Below are 22333 nucleotides of genomic sequence, written 5' to 3'. Positions count from 1 at the left end.
CACACACACACACACACACACACACACACACACACACACACACACACACGAAAGTGCTGAGTCAGCGAGCACAGTGGGTGCACCACAGCAACCCTCTCACCCCGCATCCCACACTCCCAGAGAGGGTACAAGCCTGGGGCCCTGAGACGGTGCCAGCGTGCCTCTGGGACCACCGGTCTGGGGACCACAGGGCTGGCCAGTGAAGCCCAGAACGTTACCACACACAACACGTGTTCTGCCCGGCGGAGTGACCACAGCCGCAGCGTCCCGTCCCGGGAAGCAGACAGCAGCCACCTGCCGTCCAGGCTCCAGCACACGGTGCTCACCGGCCCATCATGACCTAACAGAGGACAGAGACAAGGGGGCTGCTGGGACCACCGTCTGGCCGAGCACAGTCCCACCAGATGTCCAGCAGAGCACAGGGCCGGGGGCACTTCCGAGCTCCGGTGGCACCAGGGACACCGAAGCCCGAGGAGGTGAATTCCACTCCATTTAAAGGCTGAGTAAAAAGCGTATGTTTAAAACGCGCTCAGAGTCACGTGTCTTTAAAATCGCATAAGCTGCAGGGGTGCCTGGGGGGCTCCGCGGGTTGAGCCTCTGCCTTCGGCTCAGGTCATGGTCTCAGGGTCCTGGGATCGAGCCCCGCATCGGGCTCCATGCTCGGCGGGGAGCCTGCTTCCCCCCGCCCCCGCCTGCCCCTCTGCCTGCTTGTGATCTCTGTCTGTCAATACGTAAATAAAATTTAAAAAAAAAAAAAAGAGCATAAGCTGCAGAAACACACAGACGTTGGCGCCACAAGATGTTCCAAAAGCTGCGGGCTTCCCAGTGACGCGTCTTCAAGGAGCGACATTCCCGTGACGCTGGCGGAGAAGGTCAGCGGACTTGCTGAGCGCGGCCACAGGCGGTCGGATGACTGTAGGGCTGTCGGGGTCTGGGCCCCGGGCCGCGGCGGAGCTCAGCGCTGGGACGGCCGCCCACAGGCCGCCTGCCAGCCACAGGGCGAGGGTCGCACCCCACAGTGGCGTTGGCACCAGACGGGGACGTGCAGGCGTGAGATGAGAAGGAACCCCTCCACGGGCTCGAGTACTCCCTGGTTACTCGCTTCTCACTCCCTCTCGAGACCCGTGGAGAGAAGCTCCGCCATGCCAGCCGCGGTCTGTCCTTTGAGCTGTTATGACCCCGTGACCTCTGCTGCCGCCACCACTGGCCCTGGCCTGGCAGACAGCGAAAGCACACCTCCGGATGTGACCCCTCCTCCAGTCCATCCAACAGGACGTCAGATCCCTAAGCGCCCGGGGACGGGCCCATCTCCTTCGGTTCAAGAGCGTGTGCGCTGCTGGGGGCTGGGCACCCAACGCAGTCTGTCAACTACCCCACCGCACACGGGGTCAGTGGGACAGCCTGTCCTTGCAAGTGGGTTCCCTGTCCCCATGGGCCTCAGCTCCATGCTGCCCAGCAGTCCACGCAGTCCTGAGGATGTGGAAGGGAGCACGCAGATGCGCCCCTGTGGGAACCGGACCCACAACCCCTTCACCAGCGCCCCACCAGCCCTGCTCCTTCTCACTGGGCACCTGCCTTCGCTCACGCAGACCAACTCTGCATCCCGCCTCCGTCAGAGGCCACGTGGACGGGTCACTAGCCAGGAGGCGATCTCCCAGGGGTCCCGAGGCTGCTGCCACCTGCTGCTCGGAGAAGCAGAGGTGCCCATGGAAAGGCAGACACAGGCCATTGGGGACATGAAACTGTGGGCTTTCTGCACCAGAGAGGGGCCAAGAGCACAGGCTGGGGCACGAGTGCCCCAGCCACGGCACAGCTGGGGACTCTGGACAGCGCTGTGCCACACAGGGTACACGGGACAGGCCCAGCCACCCCAGCGCCACGGCGAAGCCGCCTTTCTCTGCGGCACCCGCGTCTGGCCGGGAACTCGCCAGCCTCTGGCTGTGGCAGCCTACGAGTGACCGTGCACAGAAGCCAGCGCCCCGCGAGGACAGTCGCGCTGCGCTGGAGACCCGCAGAAGAGACGAAGCTGCACCAGCCCGGGAGAGCCAGCCCGGGAGAGCCGATGAAGCCCGGACACCTGAGTGCTGTGCGGGACCGAGCCCACAGCGGCCGAGTCCCCGACACAGCTCTGCTGCCCTCTGGCGTCCGTTCTGAGCTTTACCCAGAAGGACGCAGGCCCTGTGGCGCCCACAGCTGCCTGGGCCAGGGCCGCCACGTGGTCACGGTCCCAGGAAGGGCACCTGGGAGGTTTCACCAGACGGTCAGTGTGTCTGAGAGCCCACAAGCTCTCGGCCTTTCCTCCACGCCGCAGAGCGCAGCGCGGACCGGCACCACCTCACCGGACAGCGGCGAGGCCGACGACCCGCACGTCAGAGGGACACACGCAGCGAGGTCACCACCATTCAGCCGCGTGTAATTCTTGCCAATGAAGCGGTCATCCACAGCAGAGCGGGGACACCCTCCTCCTCCCATCCCTCCCTGCTCACTCGTGTTCCAAGCCCAGGCGCCCACAGAAGGTCCACGGAGTTACCAAGGACGGCCGACGTGCTCTCATCACCGAACTGTGAGGGCGACCCTGCCGGGGCGTGAGCCGGGAGGGCAGGGACAGGGCTGACCGTGAATGAGAACACCGGGAACCCACACGAACTGCTCCCCGCTCCGCCCTGCACATAGCAGCTCTGACCTCAAGGCCTGGCAAAGGGACCCCGGTTCGAGCAGGGCGGCGGGCCCAGCAGGGACCCGGGCTGGGCTCGTCCTTCCTCCCCTCAGCTCGGCTCCCCTGCTGCACGCCCTGCCTGCCCACCCAGCCACACCGGCGGCCTCCCGCCTCGGACGGCAGGTGCCCCTGCGGCGTGCACACTGGGGTGAAAAACCTCAGGAACAGAAGGAACAGGAACGAGACACATCCGAGTCCTCTCCTTCCCTGGGGCCAGGGCCTTGCCTGAGATGTGTGGCCCCATGCCACGGAGAAGGAACGCAGGACGGCAACAGCAGCCGGAGAACTAACACAGGAAGCAACATGTTCTCACTCAAGGTCGCCCTTTTTTAAGAATTGTTTTTTATGGGACGCCTGGGTGGCTCAGTGGGTTAAGCCTCTGCCTTCGGCTCAGGTCACGATCTCAGGGTCCTGGGATCGAGCCCCGCATCGGGCTCTCTGCTCAGCGGGGAGCCTGCTTCCTCCTCTCTCTCTGCCTGCCTCTCTGCCTACTTGTGATCTGTCTGTCAAATAAATAAATAAAATCTTTAAAAAAAAAATGCCTGTGTACAGACGCTCCTAATTTTCCAAATGTGCTTCAGTCATGTCAGAAAGATCAGACTTTGCCCCCACAGAACTTTGGAGAAGCTGTGTTCCCTGCAGCCTGGCCCCCCGGTTCCACCCTTCTGCCCAGCTCAGCAGGGCCCGTGTAGCTCGCTGAACCTCCACACAAGCCTTCCTTGCAGGCCAGTCTGATCTTGGAGAGGAAAGCAACCCATACCCAGACGAGGAGACTCACCATAATTCACAGTAACCAAACGTAACACACATCACACCTGAAAGAACAGTAGGCGTCCCAGTGAGATCAGCGCGGAGGACCAGTGCCAAGTGTTTGGCTAAGCCGCAGGTGAGCCACCGTCCATCTCCTGCTTAAACAAGGTAAGGGACATCCCTGTAAAATCAGAGCTCCCAGGAGTCACGCTTGCAGCAGGTAAATGCAGAATCTGTAGCTAACCCGATGCTCGTTTTGTCAGGTAGTAAGAGATCCTACAACAGCACGTGCTCAGTGGCCAACCAACCTCTGCAGGGCCATCAGGTGGCCTCACCCAGGACGTCCTTTAGAGAGAGGATCTGGGAGTCAGGAGCCGCAGGGCTAGTCAGAGTCAGCACGGGGTTCTGAACCCAGAGAACCCTGACCCCAAGGCACTCTGCCTCCCATCAACAGTAGAGACACCCAGTGCTCAGCCACGCAGGAATATCCAACCCTACCCCTAACATGGGGCAGAACTAAGCCAGAGGCCCCCACGATTCTGCAGCCTTATTGCCAACCCCTATCACACAGTCACAGGAGCAGAGATAAGACCTTACCTCTTATCTCACACCACGAAGCTACTTCACCGACCACACCACGTATCTTATCTCCCCACATCCCTCAAACATGCTTGGGCTACGTTCACAGAAAAATGCAGGGAACTCAGCATGGATGGAAGGAGTGAAAACTATAGGACTGCCCTCAAAATGCTGAGGGGTGGCCTTCCAGCCGCCTGGACTGAGAGCAAATACATCTTCTCACGTCGAGGTGAGTCTAGAAACCAGAAACAGCGTGTGCTTCTGAAGACAGAGCTCAGATCGCAGAGTCACCCAGACAGGAGCTGCTCCCCACTCCCTCTCCTGAGCAAGACCAGAGAAGACTCTGGCAGAGGCATTTCAATGCACCTGAGAGTGACACGGCCGCCGGCAGCCCAAGACGCACTGGGCCCTGCAGGAAAGGCTCCATCTGAGGAGGGATGGCGACCAGAGAGGACATCAAGGTTCACCCTCCGCAAACCAGCCCCCCACCCCCCTTGCAGCTCCCTCCAGCACTACAGAGGGAGGGCCACACACAGGGCACAAACCCAGGTGAGCCCCTAATTCCAAACGCAGGAGCTCCCGCGCTGTGGTGGCAGCCGGCGCGAAGGCCCTAAACACCAGGCCACTCAAGGGCAACGTGACCTTTGATTTTCATCCAGACTCCAACAATGCCAGAGAACTTCATGCCATCAGGATTTTTAAAGCTCTATTTACGACGGAACAGTGGCAGTTCAGAGATCCTCGAAAATACAGCGGAGGGCAGCCTGGGCGCGGCGTACCTGAGTACTGGACGCAGGTGGCGGCAGCGGGTGGCCCGTGCGCGAGGACAAGCTGCTTCTGGACTCTGGTTGGCACAGAAAGCTCCAGAGGGTACTCCTTACTTGAAGAAACAGCAGGACCATGAAGATCAAGAGTTCCGAGTGAGATAAGAAACAAAACGAGGGGTTGGAAATGCTGGCCTCTCCCCTGTCCACCCGTGCAACTTCATTCTCTCCCACTTGAACGCCCGTAAACGCGTGCGAACCCATGACACAGCTCCGCAAAGTGCACTTCCGTCCAGGGAGCCAAAACGCATGCACTCTAAGGGCAAACCGTGAAGGGTTTCTCATGGGTGACGTGCACTGAGGCAACTGGGCAAGGACCCCACGAGACAGACACTGCCCTTCCCCACTTGCTACTCTCTGTGGGTCATAACAGGGATTGCTCACGTCCTCTGCACACGGCCTGCATCTGCCATGAAAATGACCACATTCCCAGTCTGTGGAAGAGACCACGGATGGCTTGGAGAAAAGGACCGATGGCCAGGACACGCGCTGGGGTGGCCCGGGTGGGGTGGGTCCCACAGGACCGGGGAGCAGGCAGCACAGCCCACTGAAGACAGTTGGAACTTAAGGCAAAGTCTCCTCAGGGTTCATTTCCAGCAAGTGGTCTGGCAGCCTCTGAGCAGCAGCAAGCCACGGGCACGGGGGCCAGCCAGGGCACCGGAGGCCAGACTCCGGCCTGACACCCCCGTGGCCCCCACCAGCCAATCCACCTCAGTCCAGAGCCACCCGCCACAGTGTTCCATGTGCTTCGGGAGCATGGAAAGGCGCCAGGCGCACGGCAGAGGTTGTTGTCAAAGCTGGAAGTTACTGGTGACAAGTCACATTCGTCACACCTTCGGAGGACGCACGAGCTGGAAAACCTGACCGTGCGAGCCCGCCCCACAGCCCGGCAGCGCCATCCCTCTGGAGTGAAACTCGGTAGGTGTGCAGAGGAGCCATTCCCAGAGGAACACTGGCCTGTGCCCAGGACGTTGTCTGGGGTCCTCCCCTCACCGAAACCCCTCAGCGGAATGCCCCCCCGGGCCAGAAACGCACCAAGGCCACTGGTTCCGTCTGGAGAGCTGGGCTCTCGTAGGGAAAAGTCACCAAGAAGATCAGAGTTGAGCATAGCTTTTGGTGCTGTGTTTTGTCCCCAACCACCAATCTGGGTATCACAGGGTCTGAGGGCACCTGCCGGGGTCACGTCCTCGCCATCGATGCTGAGACAGGAGCAGCAGAGTAGGGCAGGAAGAGCCTCGGGCCACAGGAAACATCACAAAACGGGGTAAAACCAGCATTCTGCCAGTGACCGCCCAAGCACAGATGTGCCGGGGACGAGAGCAAGTCACATTTCAGCCAGCACCACCGCCCGGAATCTCTGTCCAGATGTGGACACCTCCATGTGTACGACCGGGAGCATCCTGGGGGTCCCCTCACACCTCCCTGTGCAGGCACACGGGGCCCGGGGACCGGCAGGGCTGGCCAAGGTCCCGCAGGTGCAGTGCCCGCTGGACAGGAAGCAAGTCCAGGCCCCCGCGCTCATCTCAGGCCGACAGCCCTGTAAGCGCTCACGGTCTTCCATCCAGTTACTACCTAACAAACTTATCCAGAAGCATCCTTCACCGACCACAATGCTTTCTAAAACAGAATTTTAACCAAAATTGAAATTCCTAAGTTGTTAAGGTGGTAAAGAGAGCAGACTGTCCAAAAAAGGGTTAACAAGGAAGAACCGAATGTGACCACAGGCCACGTACAGCCAAGTAAGAAGGCGTCCCCAAACACGGCCTCGGCCGTACTCCTGCCGGAAACAAAGTCTCCTGAAGTACTCAAAAGGCCTCCCCAAATTCCGTCACATTTACTTTGGGAAACGAGCTGCGCACCCCCTGTGACCGTCGCTCCGTGGTGAAGAGCGGCCACCCCTGCTCCGGGTGTTCGTCTTTGGCAAGAACATAGTCGTGCTGTGGAAAGAAACCGGGTTACTCTCAAAGATTACAGTTCAAGCTTCTTAAGAGACCTGTATTTTGCAGCAAAATGTACATACATATTTAAATACATTAATGCTTTCTGTGTCCCACACTAGAAATACTCTGAACATTCAATTACTTTCATCCTAACAACTCTCCTTCCGCTCAGACACCTGCAGAAGCAGCGTCTTCCGGCGACACGGTCTCCTTCCGGAGAACGAAGCTACAGACTCACACCAGAAACAGCTGCATTTGTGGACGTTACTTGCGAACCTACTCAAAAACAGAAGCGACATCACTGGGAAGTCATGCTGAATCCCCCCTTTAATAAAATCGGATTATCGCATATTGGCAGTAGCTGAACAGTCGCCTGGTACTGGCCTGTTCCTCAGATGAAGAAACGAGACCCTAGAGATGCTGGGACACAGGGTGCCGAGCCTCGGGGTTGCACGGGGCACAGCCACAGCCCCAGCCCACACCCGCCTCCAAGCTGCCCAGAGCAGGCAGCACACTCCGCATCGGGCTGTGCCCAGAGCCATCAGGATGGGAGGCGCAGGAGAGGCGGCCTGGCCCCGGGCCAGCGCCACAGGCTCTGCATCTGCCGCAGGAGCCACAGGTCCCCTGGGGCTGAGGAGGGGCTGGGGCACAGACAAGGGAGGACACTAGCCCCAGGAGGATGGGAGAAGAGGGCTCAGGCGTCCTGAACCCTGCGTCCACGTCCCAGCACGAGCAGCCTCTGAGCCATTTACTCACCGCAGTGTGGACGCGTACCCAGACGACCTCACTTTGCTGTGCAAAACCAGGGGCCGGTCCTTAACGGCGCTCCGCACTGCTGTAAGACATGCGCCAGAGGTAGCAGCCGTTGAACATGACGAGAACAGAGCGCCTGGAGAACAGAAAGCGTGCACAAGCGGAACGAGGCTATGACCTAAAACTTCAGAGGCTTCATACTTGACGCCAAACCCGCCACTACCAGCAACGAAGGTTACATCAAGGGCATTAAAAGCGTAAGAAAACAAGAACGTGTTTTTCTCGTTCCTCAAATGATACCGAATGTATGTTCATTACCACATATTCCAAATACTCTGGACGAACACGTCAGCTCGCGCTGTAACCACACAGGCCCACATCCTCGCCCGGTCTGTGTGAAATTCTGTCCACAGGACGATACAGAGCAACCCTCAGGAACAGTTCGCTCCAGCAATCTGTGGCAAAGCCATTGTTTCTCCAAACAATAATGGCAATGATCATAAGTGAACTCAAATTTCTCATTTATGCTCTTATTTACCATAAGACAGAATAAGAAAGAAAAGCCACTAAAACACAATGGCAATAAAACCTATTATCCTATTTTAACATTAGTCTCCCATAACACTGCAGACCCATAAAAACTCTGACACTGTGTGAACTTACCACAAATACTTATAAATCTTAAAAATTCTCTCAGAGGAGATAAAATTCTGCCAGAATTATTTATTTTTACATACGTTTAATACTTGGTATCCAAAAGGAGCATTCTGTACAAGAATAGAAAAATAACTTTGGAAAAATGGATAATTGAATAACATTGAGTTATTTTTAAAATAGTTCTCTTTTAAAAAAAAAAAACAGATTTCGTTCTGTTTCTGGCACTGTTTCAAACCTGACCACCTGGACCGTGTTCCGTTCAGAAGCCGAGCGAAGCCACGGAGCAAACCATGCAGCTGAGCCCGGAGACAAACCATTGACGGGAGGTGGGGACACATTCCGGCTCACACAAGGCAGAGCCCCACCCCCCTGGGCGAGAGGCCGGTGCCTCAGGGGACACCTGGAGATAAAACTACACCCTAGGGGGGACCCAGAAAACCTCTCCACATCAGTGTTGAGGGAAAGAAAAAGTCACCACGAAAATAAAGCCAACAGGAAAGTATTTTCAGGATCAAATAATGAGCTCACAGAGGCATTAGTATACTTGATCAGGAGAAAGTCTTGAAATTACTAGAAGAAAGCTCATGAATATGTAAATGCATACTATTTTAATAAATGCCCAAAGCATTAAAGTAAAACACTACTTCCACTTTGAGTAACACAAGGACATAGGAACGGATAATTCCTTGAGGAAGCTGCTACTTAAATAAGGAACGGCAGCGGACTTCCCAACTTCCTGCTGAGCAGTGCTCTCGGCTCCAGACCCAGCGGGAGGGAGGGGGAGCAGAGAGAGCAGGAAGGGTCAGAAGAGTGGGGGGGGTCCGATCCCCAGGGGACCTGGCGGGCAGGGACCTGTGAGGGTGGCCTTCGGGGGCTCTGCACGGTCTTTCTCAGGACGACAGTCAAGGATGTCAGAAGGTCTCCCGGAGAAGGGAGGGGACGGCTAACACAGGGGCCCACTTGGGCAGGACAGGATCCCCATAAGCGGAGAGCCTGGAGGTCCGAGCAGTGGGGCCCAGCCCTTCGCCCTCCAGGAGCTGAGTCCCTCACCAGAGATGGAGATAAAAGCAGACTGACTGAGCTATTGCTTAGAGCTACTGTTCTACTGGCTTTTAATTAGGTCAATAGGGGCTTATTAACAAGACTGATTAGGATGCTGGGTTGGTCGCTGAAGGAAAAAACAATCATTATCAATGATTATTACAATGGAAACAAATGGGATGTAATGAAGTCGATCATCTTAAAACAGAAGTTAATTCTAAAATCATTTCTTTGTAAAAAGCAACATGTGAATTTGTTTTATGCTTGTAATAAAACAATGAGAAAAATTTTGGAGACAATGGGAAATAATTTATATGGGCTGGCTAACATAAGACACTGGAGAATTAGCCCTGGTTTCCACGTAACAGCATCACGACGAGGTAAGCAAACGTGCACGTGTCTTAGAAGTGCGTGCTGCCGTACACGGGGCCGACAGCATGATGTCTGTGATGGGCTTGAAAATTCCTCAGCAAAGAGGGGCAAGGAAAGATCGCTCTCACGACAAATGAGCAGCCGCAGGCACCACTGCTCTTCTGGCTACAAGAGCCATCAGCGTTTTTAAATGTTTCTGAAGTCCTAAGACTTCTACCCAATTCGGGAAAAGAAACATCGAGCACATTCCCCACCACAAACGGTAACGCCCATGTGAGAGGCAGAGAAATGAAGAACACCAGAAGGGAGGAAACCCGGAACTTTCTTGTTGCCCAACAGGAATTCACAAAGCAACAGAAAGGTGCCAACACGCGCGGGGCTGGAGCGCACCCTGAGCTTGGTGTGCAGCGCCCGAGTACACTACCCGAGCCGGACGGCGCCTGCGGAGCCAGCTGCACCCTGTCCTCAGCGGGTCTGAAGCGCGGCGGGGACGTGGACAGAACGTGGGCACTAAGGGAGAAACAGAAACAGCACCAGGAGAGCAAACTCACACACCGGGCTCACAGCAAGGACTCCCGCATCTCGGGACGGTCACGAGCAGCTGGTAACTCGCGCACATAGGGGCGTGCAAGGTTTGCAACCCATCAATCGTGTCCTTACCCTTCTAAGAAATACATTTTAGTATTTTTAGTCAGAGTGGTATTTCCTAATTTCCACTCTATCCTGGATTACAGTAAGGTAAACTAGGCATCATTTAGTCCTACACAAGACAGAAGCAGAGCCACGAGCAATCACCTCTTTCACACACGGTTAGCACACCTGGAGTTCACCAAGCTTTACTTTTCTCTCTTAAGATCAAAAGAGACGGGAACTCTAGGAGCAGCTGCAGGGGCACACGTGCAGCCCGCACAGGAAGCACGTGCCGAGGCAGCGCGGACAGACCCCTTCCCGCGGCGTGCCTCCGCTGCGACGTCACCAGAGCGGCCACGTGGATTTCCAGCAAGGCGGTCTTACGGCCAAACAAGGACGTGAGTGAGCAGACGGCCTGCAGGGGACAGTCAACACGGAGCACACGTTCGCGACGCCCATCGCGAGCACGGCCGCGATGACGTCAGCAGTCACCGTCCACCGCGCGTGGCCCCATGTGCGTCCTCAACTGCGGCCTACGAGACCGCGACCTGCCAGCCAGCCCCACGGTCCTCTGTGGGTCCGAGTGAGCATGCAGCTGAGCCCGGAGACGTGCGTCGGGCAGGACTCACCTTGTCACCGCCCGCTCCGCTCTCCACTGCGCAGGACCCGGTAACCCGAATGCTGAGGCTCCTGAAGTCTTCGTTGCCAGCAAAGAGAAACAGACCAGCAACGCTGGCAGTAAGCAGAGGACCGGCCCCTCGCTGACACAGCTGTGCTCACAGGCCTGTGCCGGGGCTGCCTGGGCGCGAGGAGCAAGGCCCTCACGAGAGCCCTGACCCCCGCCGGCCCCGAGCAGCCAGAGTCATGGGGACACAGGCACCCACAGAGAGACCACAGATGCTGCGCACACCGTAGCCACCGGGAGCCAGGAAGAACGTGGTTCCCGGAGCAGGTTCAGGTGAACCTTCCAGGGCGAGCGGAGGAGAGACAGGAGCTCAGGCCAGCAGAGGTTTGGAGGGTTCTAGCAAAGTCCCAAAGGTGAGGAAAGGCACAGTGACTTCCCACCAGGAGGGGGGATGGGCTGGCCGAAGCTAAGAACTCAGACTTTGTCCCCAAAGCACGAGGGCCTTAAAAGAGAAGGGAGGGAGCTTGTATCCACAGGTGACCTTGGCTGCGGGCACACAGGGAGGGCAGAGGGATGACTCCACGCATGGTGGTCACACAACCTGAGGGCCGGAACCAGGGCTGGACAGGAGGGCGCCCAGCTCAGTTCAGACAAGTTGAGTCTCACAAGCTCGTGAGGCCCTCCAGTCACCTGGTCATGGTGTTAAGTCTCCAGGGGAAACACTGATGGTGTGGACTTCAGAATCCTGGGCAGGAGGCTGGGACACACACAGGAGTGCTGAAGAAAACAAGTGTCCCTCGCAGCCCTGCACGCACCTGGAGGACGGGAGGACTGGGGACCAAGGGCAGGGAGACCCACCAAGAGCTGGGAGCAGACTCGAAGTGTGTCCTTGGGACCCTGTGCACAGAGGCTGCCCGTGGCCGTCTGCACATTCTGACGGCCACGTATCCTACACCGAGAGGGTCACTCTCCCAGATGCCAGAGAAAAAGAGGAACTGAACTTGATCTTACCCTTGTCATGTAAGGCGGCTTCCAGTTCAAAGCTTGCCAAGCTAAGTAAGAACAGCCCACGGAGCTTCCGATCCATAAGCACACGGCATTCGCAGAAGAAAGACTAAAGCATAAAGAGAAAACGCCGCTCACCTCCCTCCTCAGGCTCCCACCCCCACCCCGAGCGGCTGCTGCAGGTGACGGCCCTCGGCCCTCGGCCCTCCGCGTCCTGCACTCAGCTGTATCTCAGGTTCCGGGGACACCGCCGTCCGGTGCAGCAAGTACTAAAGAGCCACAGTGGGTCCCAACTCGATCACGATGCGCACGGTTCTCCCTTCTCCGAGGCCACGGGACTCTCTGCCCAGGGGGCGTCCCTGCGAGAGGCGCAGCGCGGCACAGTGGGTCCTGCCACGCGAGGCAGCGGCAGAAGAAGTCGCAGAGCCCCAGGGAGGGCAAACACAGCCCTGCCTCCTCTTCTGGTTTTCAATGGATAAGCCTCCTCTGGCTCGGCCAGACCTGGGACCCGGAACCACTGCAGGCGCCCTCTCTGCCGCCGGCCTCTCGGTCCCCTGGGGCCTCTGACCACCCTGACATCCCGTGCACGCTCTCAGGCCTTCGTGCTCCACGGCCATCCCCGGGTCGACCAAACCAGTCCGTGCGCGTCCAGGACAGGAAGCCCAGCTGACCCTCACGGAGCCCCGGCACAGGCTGCCTGCACCACCCGCGTCGGGGCAGACCCAGCAGCGCGCCTGTGCACAGACTGGCCCGCAGCACGGCCGGCTCCCCACCCCGTTAAGCCCCACCTTGTCCGGGAAGACAGAGGCTCGTCCCTCCTTGTCCCTAGAGCTCTAGAGCTCTCGGGACTCCGTAGCGAAAGCCATCGCAGCACATTCTGAAATGTCTGCGGCTCAGACGGGGGAGGTTCAAAATGACTTAGGACTACGTCCCCCTGTACCTTGTTACGAACAAGATGTGCCTAGACTTTGGTGAGCAAAATTAACGACAATTTCATTTATTAAACAGACTTAAAAACAACTGCGCAAGTTTACCAGCTTTAAGACTTAGAATATGCAATCCTAAAAACACTTAACATTATGACTTAAAAAGACAAAAATACTTTGGCTTTATTTTAATCATTCCTAAAAAGTGAACCTCACACTTCAGCGGCTTTCCCCAGGGGCACTGGGGCAGCTCGTCACACTCACCCCCCACACCCGGCAGGGAGGATGGCGGACAGATCACACGACGCCAGACTCAGGACCGGGAGGCTTGCTTCGACCTCCTCTCCCCGCTCCAAGCCGTCTGCGCAGGGATGCGCGCTGTCTTCTAGGAACAGAACTGATCACCTGAGTTACGGGACTCAAGCGGTCCACCGAGTGGCAGGCAGACAGCTGGCCGCGCGGATGCTGGAGGAAACACACGTGGGTCCGAGCAACTCAGATCGGTTCTCGAGTCAAGGAAAACAGCCACGCTTGCACACGACTGAGACTGAGATTATAAACGCCGAGCACAGCCCGTACGTGAGGCCTGTCAGGAGGAAAGGGGGCGTTCCAGGCACAGCAGAGTTTAACTCTGTTCCTAAAGCAGGATCACGTCCACCTCCAGATAAACGGCACCTACACGGGAAACAACGAAAGCCAAGACTGAAAGCATGAGGAAGAAAACAGATACCATGCATAAAGGCAACCTCTGACCTTCTTTCAAAAGAAATCGCTTACAGCCACACACACACACACACACACACACACACGAAGAACTAAACCGAAAGGAAGAACGGTGATGAGAAGCCTGAAGGCAGCAGCGAAGAGACGCCTTTGCTGGAAGGTGAAGCATGACAGCGCGGCCCAGGGAGCGAAGACCCCCAGCGCCTCCCCACCCTCCCGTGACGGGGACGCTCCGCAGGCGGCCGACAAATGGCGGGGGAGAAAGGCGTGGCCACGTGGAAGCAACCGTGGGCAGCAGGAGGGGCTCCTGCAGAGATGGGGCATGGCCCAGGTGGGCCGGGGGACCTCGGCACAGGACACCCACCAGAAGGTGGGAAGAGGCTGCCTGGGTCGGGGGGGACGCGTGCTCTCCTCATCAGCGGACCTCACCCCTGCGCGCAGGAAGTGCCATGCTGTCCCTGGTGCTGGGGCATGTCTGAGGTCAGACGCTAGACTTCGCACACTAAGAACTGTCCCTGCACGGTGCTCCCTTCAAACCGCCTAACTGGCAGGCTGCACAGGGGCCCCGTGGGGCTTCCATGGGAGAGTCTCAGTGGCATCACCTGGCAGGCTGCACAGCCTGGACTCAATCCTCCTGAGAAACTCTCTCTCTTCTTCTTCAGGTCAACTCGTGTCACACAACGGTAATGATGCCCTTCAGCCAAACTAAAGATCCAAAGCTGGAAAAGCCAGCGAGGCAGAGACCGCAGGTCCGCCATCACAGGGCACCGGTGAACACGCGGACCAGCCCCCGGAGAAGGGTGGGTGTGGAGCCAGAGACAAGCGCCACACAGCCTGAGAGCCTGCTGGACCCCTCCTCTGCCAGTCTGACCCCTCCCTTCCCCTTCCTAGCCCCGCACATCTGTTCCGCAGACGTTGAGTTTATAAACCACAGCCCAAGAGGGCGTGCACTCTGATCCCCACTGGTCCAGGCCAGTCTCTCAGAACCCAACACCAGGAACACAGCCACAAGTCCAGTGGGCACGTCACTGGCAAAAACGCACAGTAACAGCAGTCACCTTTGTCAAAAGGAAAAATAACACGTCTCGGTTTCCAAAAATACATCTGTGATATTGTGATTTAGAACAAGAAATACACGTTTTTGGAATTCCTGTTTCCAGCACAGACCTCTTAAAACCCTAAGAACTTCCCAAGCATTGAGTGACAAAGGTATTTTTTGTTGAGAAGACCCGAAGGGTGGGGGCAGGCTGCCAGGAGAATGAATCCCGAGATTAGAGGCTGGTACCTTTCAGCCCCACCCTGGGGAGGGGTGAGGGCTGGAGGATGGGTTTCGTCACCAATGGCCACCAGTTTCATGAATCAGGCCTGCATACTGAGGCCTCCAGGGAATCCCAGCTTCCAGGTCGGTGAGCACGTCCGTGCACAGTCCGCGCCGGAGGGTGGCCCTCCCCAACCTCACCCCGTGCACCTCCGTCTGGGGCTCGTCTCCATCCTCTGCCGCCTCCTTTACCAGACCGGTCAGCGGCGGGAGGCCGGGTGCTCGGTGGCTGAGGCGTCCCTCTTGGTTTCGGCACAGGTCGGGGTCTCAGGGTCCCGGGACCGAACCGTGGTGTGGCTCCCTGCTCTGCTGGGTGGGGAGTTGCCCAGGTTCTCTCTCCCGCTGCCTCTGCCCTTCCGCCCCGCCGCGCTCTCCAATCCAGACCCGAGTCTTCGCGCATGGGGCTGCTGCGCCAGCAAGAGGCGTCCCCTGAGGTCCGCAGGTCGCTCCGGCAGGTCCGTGGAACCGAGCAGGGGCTGCAGGCCCGTCCCAAAGCGGACAGGTCACGCGGAGCCCGAGGCCGCACTGCCGTGGGCGGCGTATGCACGGCCCGTCTCCTGGGGCTCCAGGCAGACGGCGTCACAACTGGCTGGCATTGCGGGACACCCGGCCGGCGTGTGGGGCGCGACCCGTGCACAGGGACGAAAAGCTGGCTCTGTGCCGGCCGCATGTGGGCACATGTAAGTATGAGCGCTGCTGCGACCCTGGACCCACAGTCCCTCCCAGGGGAGCGAGCGCAGACCTCTTGGTGGTCACCACGGCGTCTGGCCACAGCGCTGGAGGTCCTACTTCCCTCACCTGGCCACACGCACATCCTGTCACCAGCTGTCGGCTCCCCGCGTGGATGAGGAGACTCAGGAGAGGGAGGCTACGAACGGGACACACGACACGTATCTGTAAAAACTCCCACTGAAGGTATGAGTTTTACTTCTACTCTGTTTGTCGACAGTCTGAACGCTCCTGAAGTAATTCCCGCAGCAGGAAGCAGAAACCCTAAGAGCATACACGTTTCGAGAAGGTGCGTGCGTGGGGAGGGAGCGAAGCCGCCCCCACACACAGCCCACGGCAGCTCCCTGCGGAGGCCCGGCCCTACTGGCACAGGCCATTCCCGCTGCTCGGCGCCCCCAGGCCCGGGAGCGCCATCACCCACGCTGCACCCAATAGCCATGAAACTTGCAACAGAAGTAACACGTTTATGGAATCAGTCAGGAAAACAGCAATTAAGTGATGCTGACTGCTTGAACCGTTGCCTCGCATGCCATTTAAAAGTCATTCTGAATCTACACTGTCAAGAATTCAGGAGGAAAACTGGGGCCTCTGGGTGGCTCAGTGGGTTAAGCCTCTGCCTTCAGCTCAGGTCATGATCCCAGGGTCCTGGGATCGAGCCCCACTTCGGGCTCTCTGCTCAGCGGGGAGCCTGCTTCCTTCTCTCTCTGCCTGCCTCTCTGCCTGCGTGTGATCTCTGTCTGTCAAATTAAAAAAAAAAAAAAGAACTAGATATTGATTCATAAATGTTCATCCTATAAACTTAAAACAAGCAAATCATTATACATTTCCCAAAATCCATTTCTTCAGGATGTCCAAGATAGCACTAATTAGAATATAAAAGGCAATGGTCGTCCTTACCTTCAGTGGGACACAGTGTAGACATCATGACGGTTACTCTGCCTGTCAGTGAGAACCTTCTCAGTGCAAATCAGAGAAAGCTCAGCCTAAGGGGCCTTAAAGAAAGGGCAAGTCCGGAGGGGCAGGCCTTTAACTGCAGGGTGTGTGCAGGGCTCCGTGCGGCAGCCCGAGCCAGCCAGGCCTGGCCTCTCCATCTCTGAGCTGTGACTGTCTGTGTCTGGCTCTCCTTCCTCCTTTCTGTTGCCATTTGCTGGCCAGCAGCTCCCACAGCCACTCTCTCATGCTCTGGTGGACTGGGAAGAGTGACCATCTCTTCCTGCCAAAGCCTGAACATTCTCTATGAGTTTGGGCCAGTTTGGGCCATTTCTCATCTTTGCACTTACCCTGTGATCAGAAGGATAAACCGTGCTGACAAGTGAGCCCCACATGTCATGAACTGTGACCCCTGGGGTCTGGCCAGGAGAGGGAAAACACGGGCCTCTCAAGGAAATGCAAGTACTATTGCCATAAAAGGAACAGATGCTGAAAAAGAAAAAAAACCCATGTTTGTCTAAGTCTGTATTACCAGTTAGATGTTCAAGGAGCGCAGAAACTTCAATGAAATACATCCACGGTTATATCATATCATAGTACACAAATCCACAAACACAAAACTTATATTCCTCAGGGACAGCATTCGGGGAATGAAAAGGCCACAAAGCAGGAACGATGAACAACACAGAAAGCTGACAAAGACATCCAGAACGTACAAAGAATCCCCACAGACCTTATGGCAGAGACGCCAACAGAACAATGTGCAAAAGGCACTTCAGGAAAGATCTCCAAACGGCCAACTACCCGGAGAAGATGCTCTTCCGTATCAGCGGCCAGAGAAATGCAAACTGAAATGAGAGGCGAAAACCGCACGTGCGCCAGAATGGTTAACACCAAAAAGACTAGGAAAAGAACACTGAGTACGGACGAGCTTCCAAACCCCGCGGGAGGGGTCAGGTAAGCTGGAACCAGCACGGACCTAGGGGCAATTCCCTGCCAAGGACACACTGAACCACGAACACACGCAGCAAGAAGTGCAGACCACAGAACGTCCCCCAGGATGCTCAAGGCAGCACTGTCCGGGAGCCCGAAATCGGCACAGCCCAACGCCCATGTGCCGCAGCCCGGGGGAAAGAGGGGTATATTCACGACAGCATGTGCACAGCAGTGTCTGCTCAGCAGCGGTCTGGCGGCCGGCGGGGCTGCACTCAGACGCCTCTGGGAAGGAGGCAGGGAGTGATGACTGCAGGTCCGCAGGGCCGTGGGACGCCGACGCCTCGTGTTCCCAGACCTGCAGCATGATCGCCAGCATTTACTCGGGGGCAATTCCCAAGCCCGGTGGAGGTTTCCCAGGTTTGTAGCCGGGCGTTTTCGTGCACTACGCACTGCACCTGGGGCACCACCCTCACTGTCTGGGCTCCACCGTCCCCGTAGGGTGCTGCTGGGTTACAGGAAGTTCTCTCTGAGGCACCTGTTCCCAGGCCAGTCCTTGTTACTTGTCCGTAAGCAGCCTGCGGGGGATTCAGGTCCGTAAGGAGCTCCTTCTGGACCCACCATCAAGGAATGACTCAACTCTGAGGTATGAACGCAATGTCCCGATTACATGCTGCCCACAGCTGCCCGTCTTTCTGAAGATAAAGACCAAACCTGCGGCCCCGCACAGCTGCTGGAGCTCATCCTACACCACATCCCCGCCCCATGTGCCTGGCCCCGTTCGCTGTCCTCCTGTTGTGACCCAGCTCACTCCTCAGATCTGCTTGTCCCTCAGCAACGCAGGTGGGAGCTGAGCAGGTCCACTCACACGCAGTCCGTCAGCACAGTTCGGAGCAGGAATCAACCTTCCTCACCGCTCCTCTCACGGATCCTGTTGCAAGAACACAGGACGCAGCACATACACCGTACGAAGTGCGCCAGCCAACTGTTCACGCTACGGGGAAGGCCTCCCCTCCACAGCAGGCTATCAGCAGTCAGGTTTCTGGGGGTCGAATGTTACACACAGATCTCCCACCGTATGGGGGGAGGGGAGGGCGGCGCACGAACCCCCATGTTGTTCAGAGATCGTGTATGTAGATACACACGCAGTCATAGAACTGATTAATGTGTAGCTCTGGGAAAGGGAAAAACGTGTCTCCCTATCGTACCCTGGCGGGATCCGAGGCAGGCATTCCGCACATATCTGAGTCGTTACAGAGAGAGCAGGAGCCGCGTGCAGCCACGGGGCTAAACCCCGTAGCAGCACACCGAGACCTCATACCGGATCTCACTGCAGTCTCCGTCCCCAGGAATTCAACTTCTCACACTCGACTGGGAATGTCCCGGTCACACCAGTGTGGTCGTCGGGCCCACAGACCCCTTCTGCTCCCTGAGAAAGGCGGCCTTGCCCGAGGGAGCGCACAGTCGATGGCTGTCCTTCTCCAGCCTTCCCCGCACTAGAAGCCTCCTTTCCGACAGCTCAGCAAGGCTCCTGGCTAGGCTCGATAGGGACGCTGCCCACGCACGCATCACCCAACATGATGGGTCCAACGTGATCTTTAAGTTTATTCACTTGAGTTTCTGGAACTTAACAGGTTCAGCGGCCGCGGTGGGATGTGAACCGTCTCCAGCAGCCTTGGGACCAGGACAAACACAGGCGTGGTACCCGGAAAGCACTCCGGGTTCTCTCTGTCCCTGCTTCCAGGGGCCCTGGGTGAGCGCCTCTCAGCCCTGAGCTCCTGGCGCCCCGGATTTGCAGCTGCCCCTTGGTTGCAATCCCTCCCCACGTCCTGTCCCGGCGTCCTGCCCCCACGCTGCCCAGACTCCATACCGCGGACTGCGGTGGTTATCAGACTGGATCCTGGATCGAACTGGGCCCAAGTTAAGCTGGACTAGGCCCGACTAGGCCTCGGGAGAATAAAATTTTGTAGCTCCAGGGGATCTGGGAAGCCCACGAAGCTGGAAACCCCGTGGGCACAGGTCAAGCGTGTCAAGGCCGCTGGAGCGCTTGTCCCTCCACAAGATGCTCCGAGAGCGAGCTCGTCCCAGACACGGCAAACGGGATCGCAACGGACGTGTCCTTGATGGTCGACTTTGCGGCCAAAGAAACCATGAAGTGGAGCACGTGACGCCGAACAGCGCGTCCCGACGGCAGCTGCCCCGGGGCTCGAACCCGGCGCGGCGGAGGCGGGCGGGCAGGGGCGTGTCGCCCAACCCGACACACTCGTCCCACCTGCTGCCCTTTCCCGTCACTACATGTGCACGAAGGTGCTGTTACTCTCCGCGCTCGGCTGCTTTAGTATCAAAACAAAAAAAAACTGTTTATGAAAGAAAAGGACGACACCCCGCTTCCTCGCAGACGCTGCGGCCGCCGCTCGGCGCCACGGCTCGCGTCCCCCCGGCCGACCGGCTTCCCGGGCTGCGCGCGGCCGGCGGGGGCACCGCACGTGCGGGCAGACGCCCTGGCGGATGCCGTCTCCCGCAGCGCCCGCGACCCGCCGCCCCGGCCCCATGCTTTCGGGGCGGGACTGCACGGACGCCCGCGGCCGCGCAAGGACGGGGACCCTAGCGCACAGAGGCTCGTGCGGACCCGGTCCAAGGCCTGGCCGGGACCCCTTCCCGCCGCATCCCAAACGCACGGCGCCTCCCGAATCCGCTCGGAAGGCCTCCGGGTTCCTACGGGCACCGAGGACAGGGGACGGGCGCCACGACAAGCTCGCGTCTGGGGCCACCTGCCTCTCACCTGGGCCCGCGAGGGACACGCCCTCCGCGCCCCGTCCCTCCCCGTCGCCCTGGTTACCAGCCTCCCCGGCGCCGCACCCACAACTCCTCGTCATTTCCGCCAGAGGCCAAGGACGCTTCCGCTTCCGGGTCGTGCCTCACTTCCCGGCGCCTCCTCATTTCCGGGCGCCTCCTCACTTCCGGGCGCCGCCTCACTTCCGGGCGCCGCCTCACTTCCGGGCGCCGCCTCATTTCCGGGCGCCGCCTCATTTCCGGCTGCTCCGGCGCGGCGGCCCAGACCAGGCCCGGATGCTCCAGACCCGGCACCCCTCCGGGAGCGGCGGTAAGTACAGGGCCAGGGCTCCCGCGGCCCCTCGCTCCGGGCAGGGCGGTCGCCCCCAGCGCTGCCCCTCCGCCCGGCCTCGCGCTCGGGCTCCCCCTTGCCATCCCTTTCTTCCCGCCTCCCCTTTCCCACCCTCCCCCGCGGCTTCCCCGCCCCCTTCCTGCTCGCTCCCCCGCCGCTCCCCCTGCTCACCTCGCCCCGCTCGCCCTCCCCGTCTCCCCTCCCCCGTCCTACCCCGCCCCCGTCCCACGTTGTCCCGCTCCCCCCTCCCCTGCCTCTCCCCTCCCCCTCCCGTCTTCTTCCCCTGGCCTCCGGGGACCCGCCCCCGAGCGGCGGCCTGGCCTTGCTGGCCCGGCGCTGAGCGCGCTCCGGTCCTCCGGCAGGACGTCCGCGGGGGAGCAGGTGACTGAGGCGGCGGGCATGGCCGCGGCCTGGAAGCGCGCGCTGCTGGTCCTGCTGGCCTCGCAGGTGGCGTCCTCGGCGGGCTCCTCGGAGGAGGACGAGGTTCCCGGGGAGTGGGTCCTGCTGCACGTGGTGCAGGGCCAGATCGGCGCCGGGAATTACAGCTACTTGAGGCTGAACCACGAGGGGAAGATCGTTCTCCGGATGCAGAGCTTGAGAGGGGACGCGGACCTGTACGTGTCGGACAGCACCCTGCACCCCAGCTTCGACGACTACGCGCTGCAGTCCGTCACCTGCGGCCCGGACGAGGTGTCCATCCCCGCGCACTTCCGGCGGCCCGTGGGCATCGGCATCTACGGGCACCCGTCGCACCACGAGAGCGAGTTCGAGATGAAGGTGTACTTCGACCGCAGCGTGGAGCAGTCCCCGTTCGCCGAGGTCGCGGCCTCGGACGGCAGGGACCCGGGGCACAGGCACGCGCAGGCCCCCGAGGACGCGCCGCAGGAGGAGGAGTCGGTGCTCTGGACCGTCCTGATCAGCGTCCTGAAGCTGGTGCTGGAGATCCTGTTCTGAGCCCCCGAGCGGCCCGGGAGCCCAGCGCGGCTCCTCGGAGCCCGGCCGCACTGCCTGGCGGGCATTCGGCGACTTCTCTCGGAGGACGGAAAATAAAGCCATACGGTTCCGTTACCTCACATGCCCCGCAGGAGGGAAAACAGCAAGAACGGTGTGTTGTTTTTCTCCAGATGCCTAAATTCCTGTCACGGGCGTGCGCGCAATAAAACGTTCAAACCCCAGTTTGGTTCGCTCGCCAGGTGACCGGCGCTACTGCAGAAACCCGCGGGGACGGGAAGCGCGTGGACACGGAGCCTCGAGCGCAGCATCGGCGTCCGACGGGAGGCCGGGCAGCGAGAGCTGTGCCCTGGCCCGAGCCCCCCGCTGCGGTTCCAGTGTGTGCGCCGCGGGGACTCAAAGCAAGTCCGAAAGGTAATAGTTTCCGGGGCTCCGCTTGCTCCGGAGGTCAGGGGAGCCGCCCCGTCCTGGCAGGTTTCCAGGCTGCCCCAGGTCCTGCCTGTATCTGCTGCGCCGACTGTCATCCGGCCACGTGCAAACCTCACCGCGGGCGCCCGTCATCACAAGTCTTCCGTCAAGTACAACAGGCCAGAAACAACGCAGATTAGGGCAGTTTCGCGCAGAGACTGGTCACTTTCAGGTCAGTGGAGGAATAGTTGAGATTTCAATTAAGTTCTCTAATATTTCCCACTGCACTTCTGGATAGAGCCAAAGTACTAACGAGATTAAAAAACACTTTGGGAAAATGATTATTTCTCTACTTGAAGTTGGCTTCAAGGGTAAAAGTGGCTCATAACAAATAAATCA

General features: G+C 58.8%; 2 protein-coding genes across 2 annotated transcripts in view; one reads left to right on the top strand and one right to left on the bottom strand.

The window, feature by feature from the left end:
* LOC111158660 (WD repeat domain 27) overlaps positions 1–20124 on the bottom strand; it is an 88389-nt gene extending 68265 nt beyond the window's left edge. Inside the window, 15 exon segments of the mRNA XM_022520853.1 lie at positions 219–340; positions 3532–3624; positions 4825–4925; positions 6729–6806; positions 7566–7866; positions 10057–10142; positions 10463–10677; positions 10892–10959; positions 11899–11958; positions 11961–12001; positions 13083–13203; positions 14144–14179; positions 14182–14260; positions 15658–15727; positions 16869–20124. Of these exon segments, the coding sequence (XP_022376561.1) occupies positions 219–340; positions 3532–3624; positions 4825–4925; positions 6729–6806; positions 7566–7866; positions 10057–10142; positions 10463–10677; positions 10892–10959; positions 11899–11958; positions 11961–12001; positions 13083–13203; positions 14144–14179; positions 14182–14260; positions 15658–15727; positions 16869–16918 (1521 nt within the window). The 5' untranslated portion in view covers positions 16919–20124.
* A 375-nt stretch (positions 20125–20499) lies between these two features.
* Positions 20500–22288, top strand: LOC111158724 (chromosome unknown C6orf120 homolog). Its single transcript, XM_022520956.1, has 2 exons — positions 20500–20554; positions 20938–22288. Exon 2 carries the CDS (start codon positions 20975–20977, stop codon positions 21527–21529), a length of 555 nt encoding a protein of 184 aa, XP_022376664.1. The 5' UTR covers positions 20500–20554; positions 20938–20974; the 3' UTR covers positions 21530–22288.
* The last annotated feature ends 45 nt before the right edge of the window (positions 22289–22333 follow it).

This window comes from Enhydra lutris, unplaced genomic scaffold, assembly GCF_002288905.1.
Source record: "Enhydra lutris kenyoni isolate GAN:26980312 unplaced genomic scaffold, ASM228890v2 scaffoldscaffold62, whole genome shotgun sequence".
NCBI classification, from domain to species: domain Eukaryota; kingdom Metazoa; phylum Chordata; class Mammalia; order Carnivora; family Mustelidae; genus Enhydra; species Enhydra lutris.
This window is presented reverse-complemented; position numbering and strand designations above follow the sequence as displayed.

What these genes read in the sequence shown, in the direction of transcription:
- LOC111158724 (XM_022520956.1), top strand. Translation starts at nt 20,975, where the DNA reads ATGGCCGCGGCCTGGAAGCGCGCGCTGCTGGTCCTGCTGGCCTCGCAG.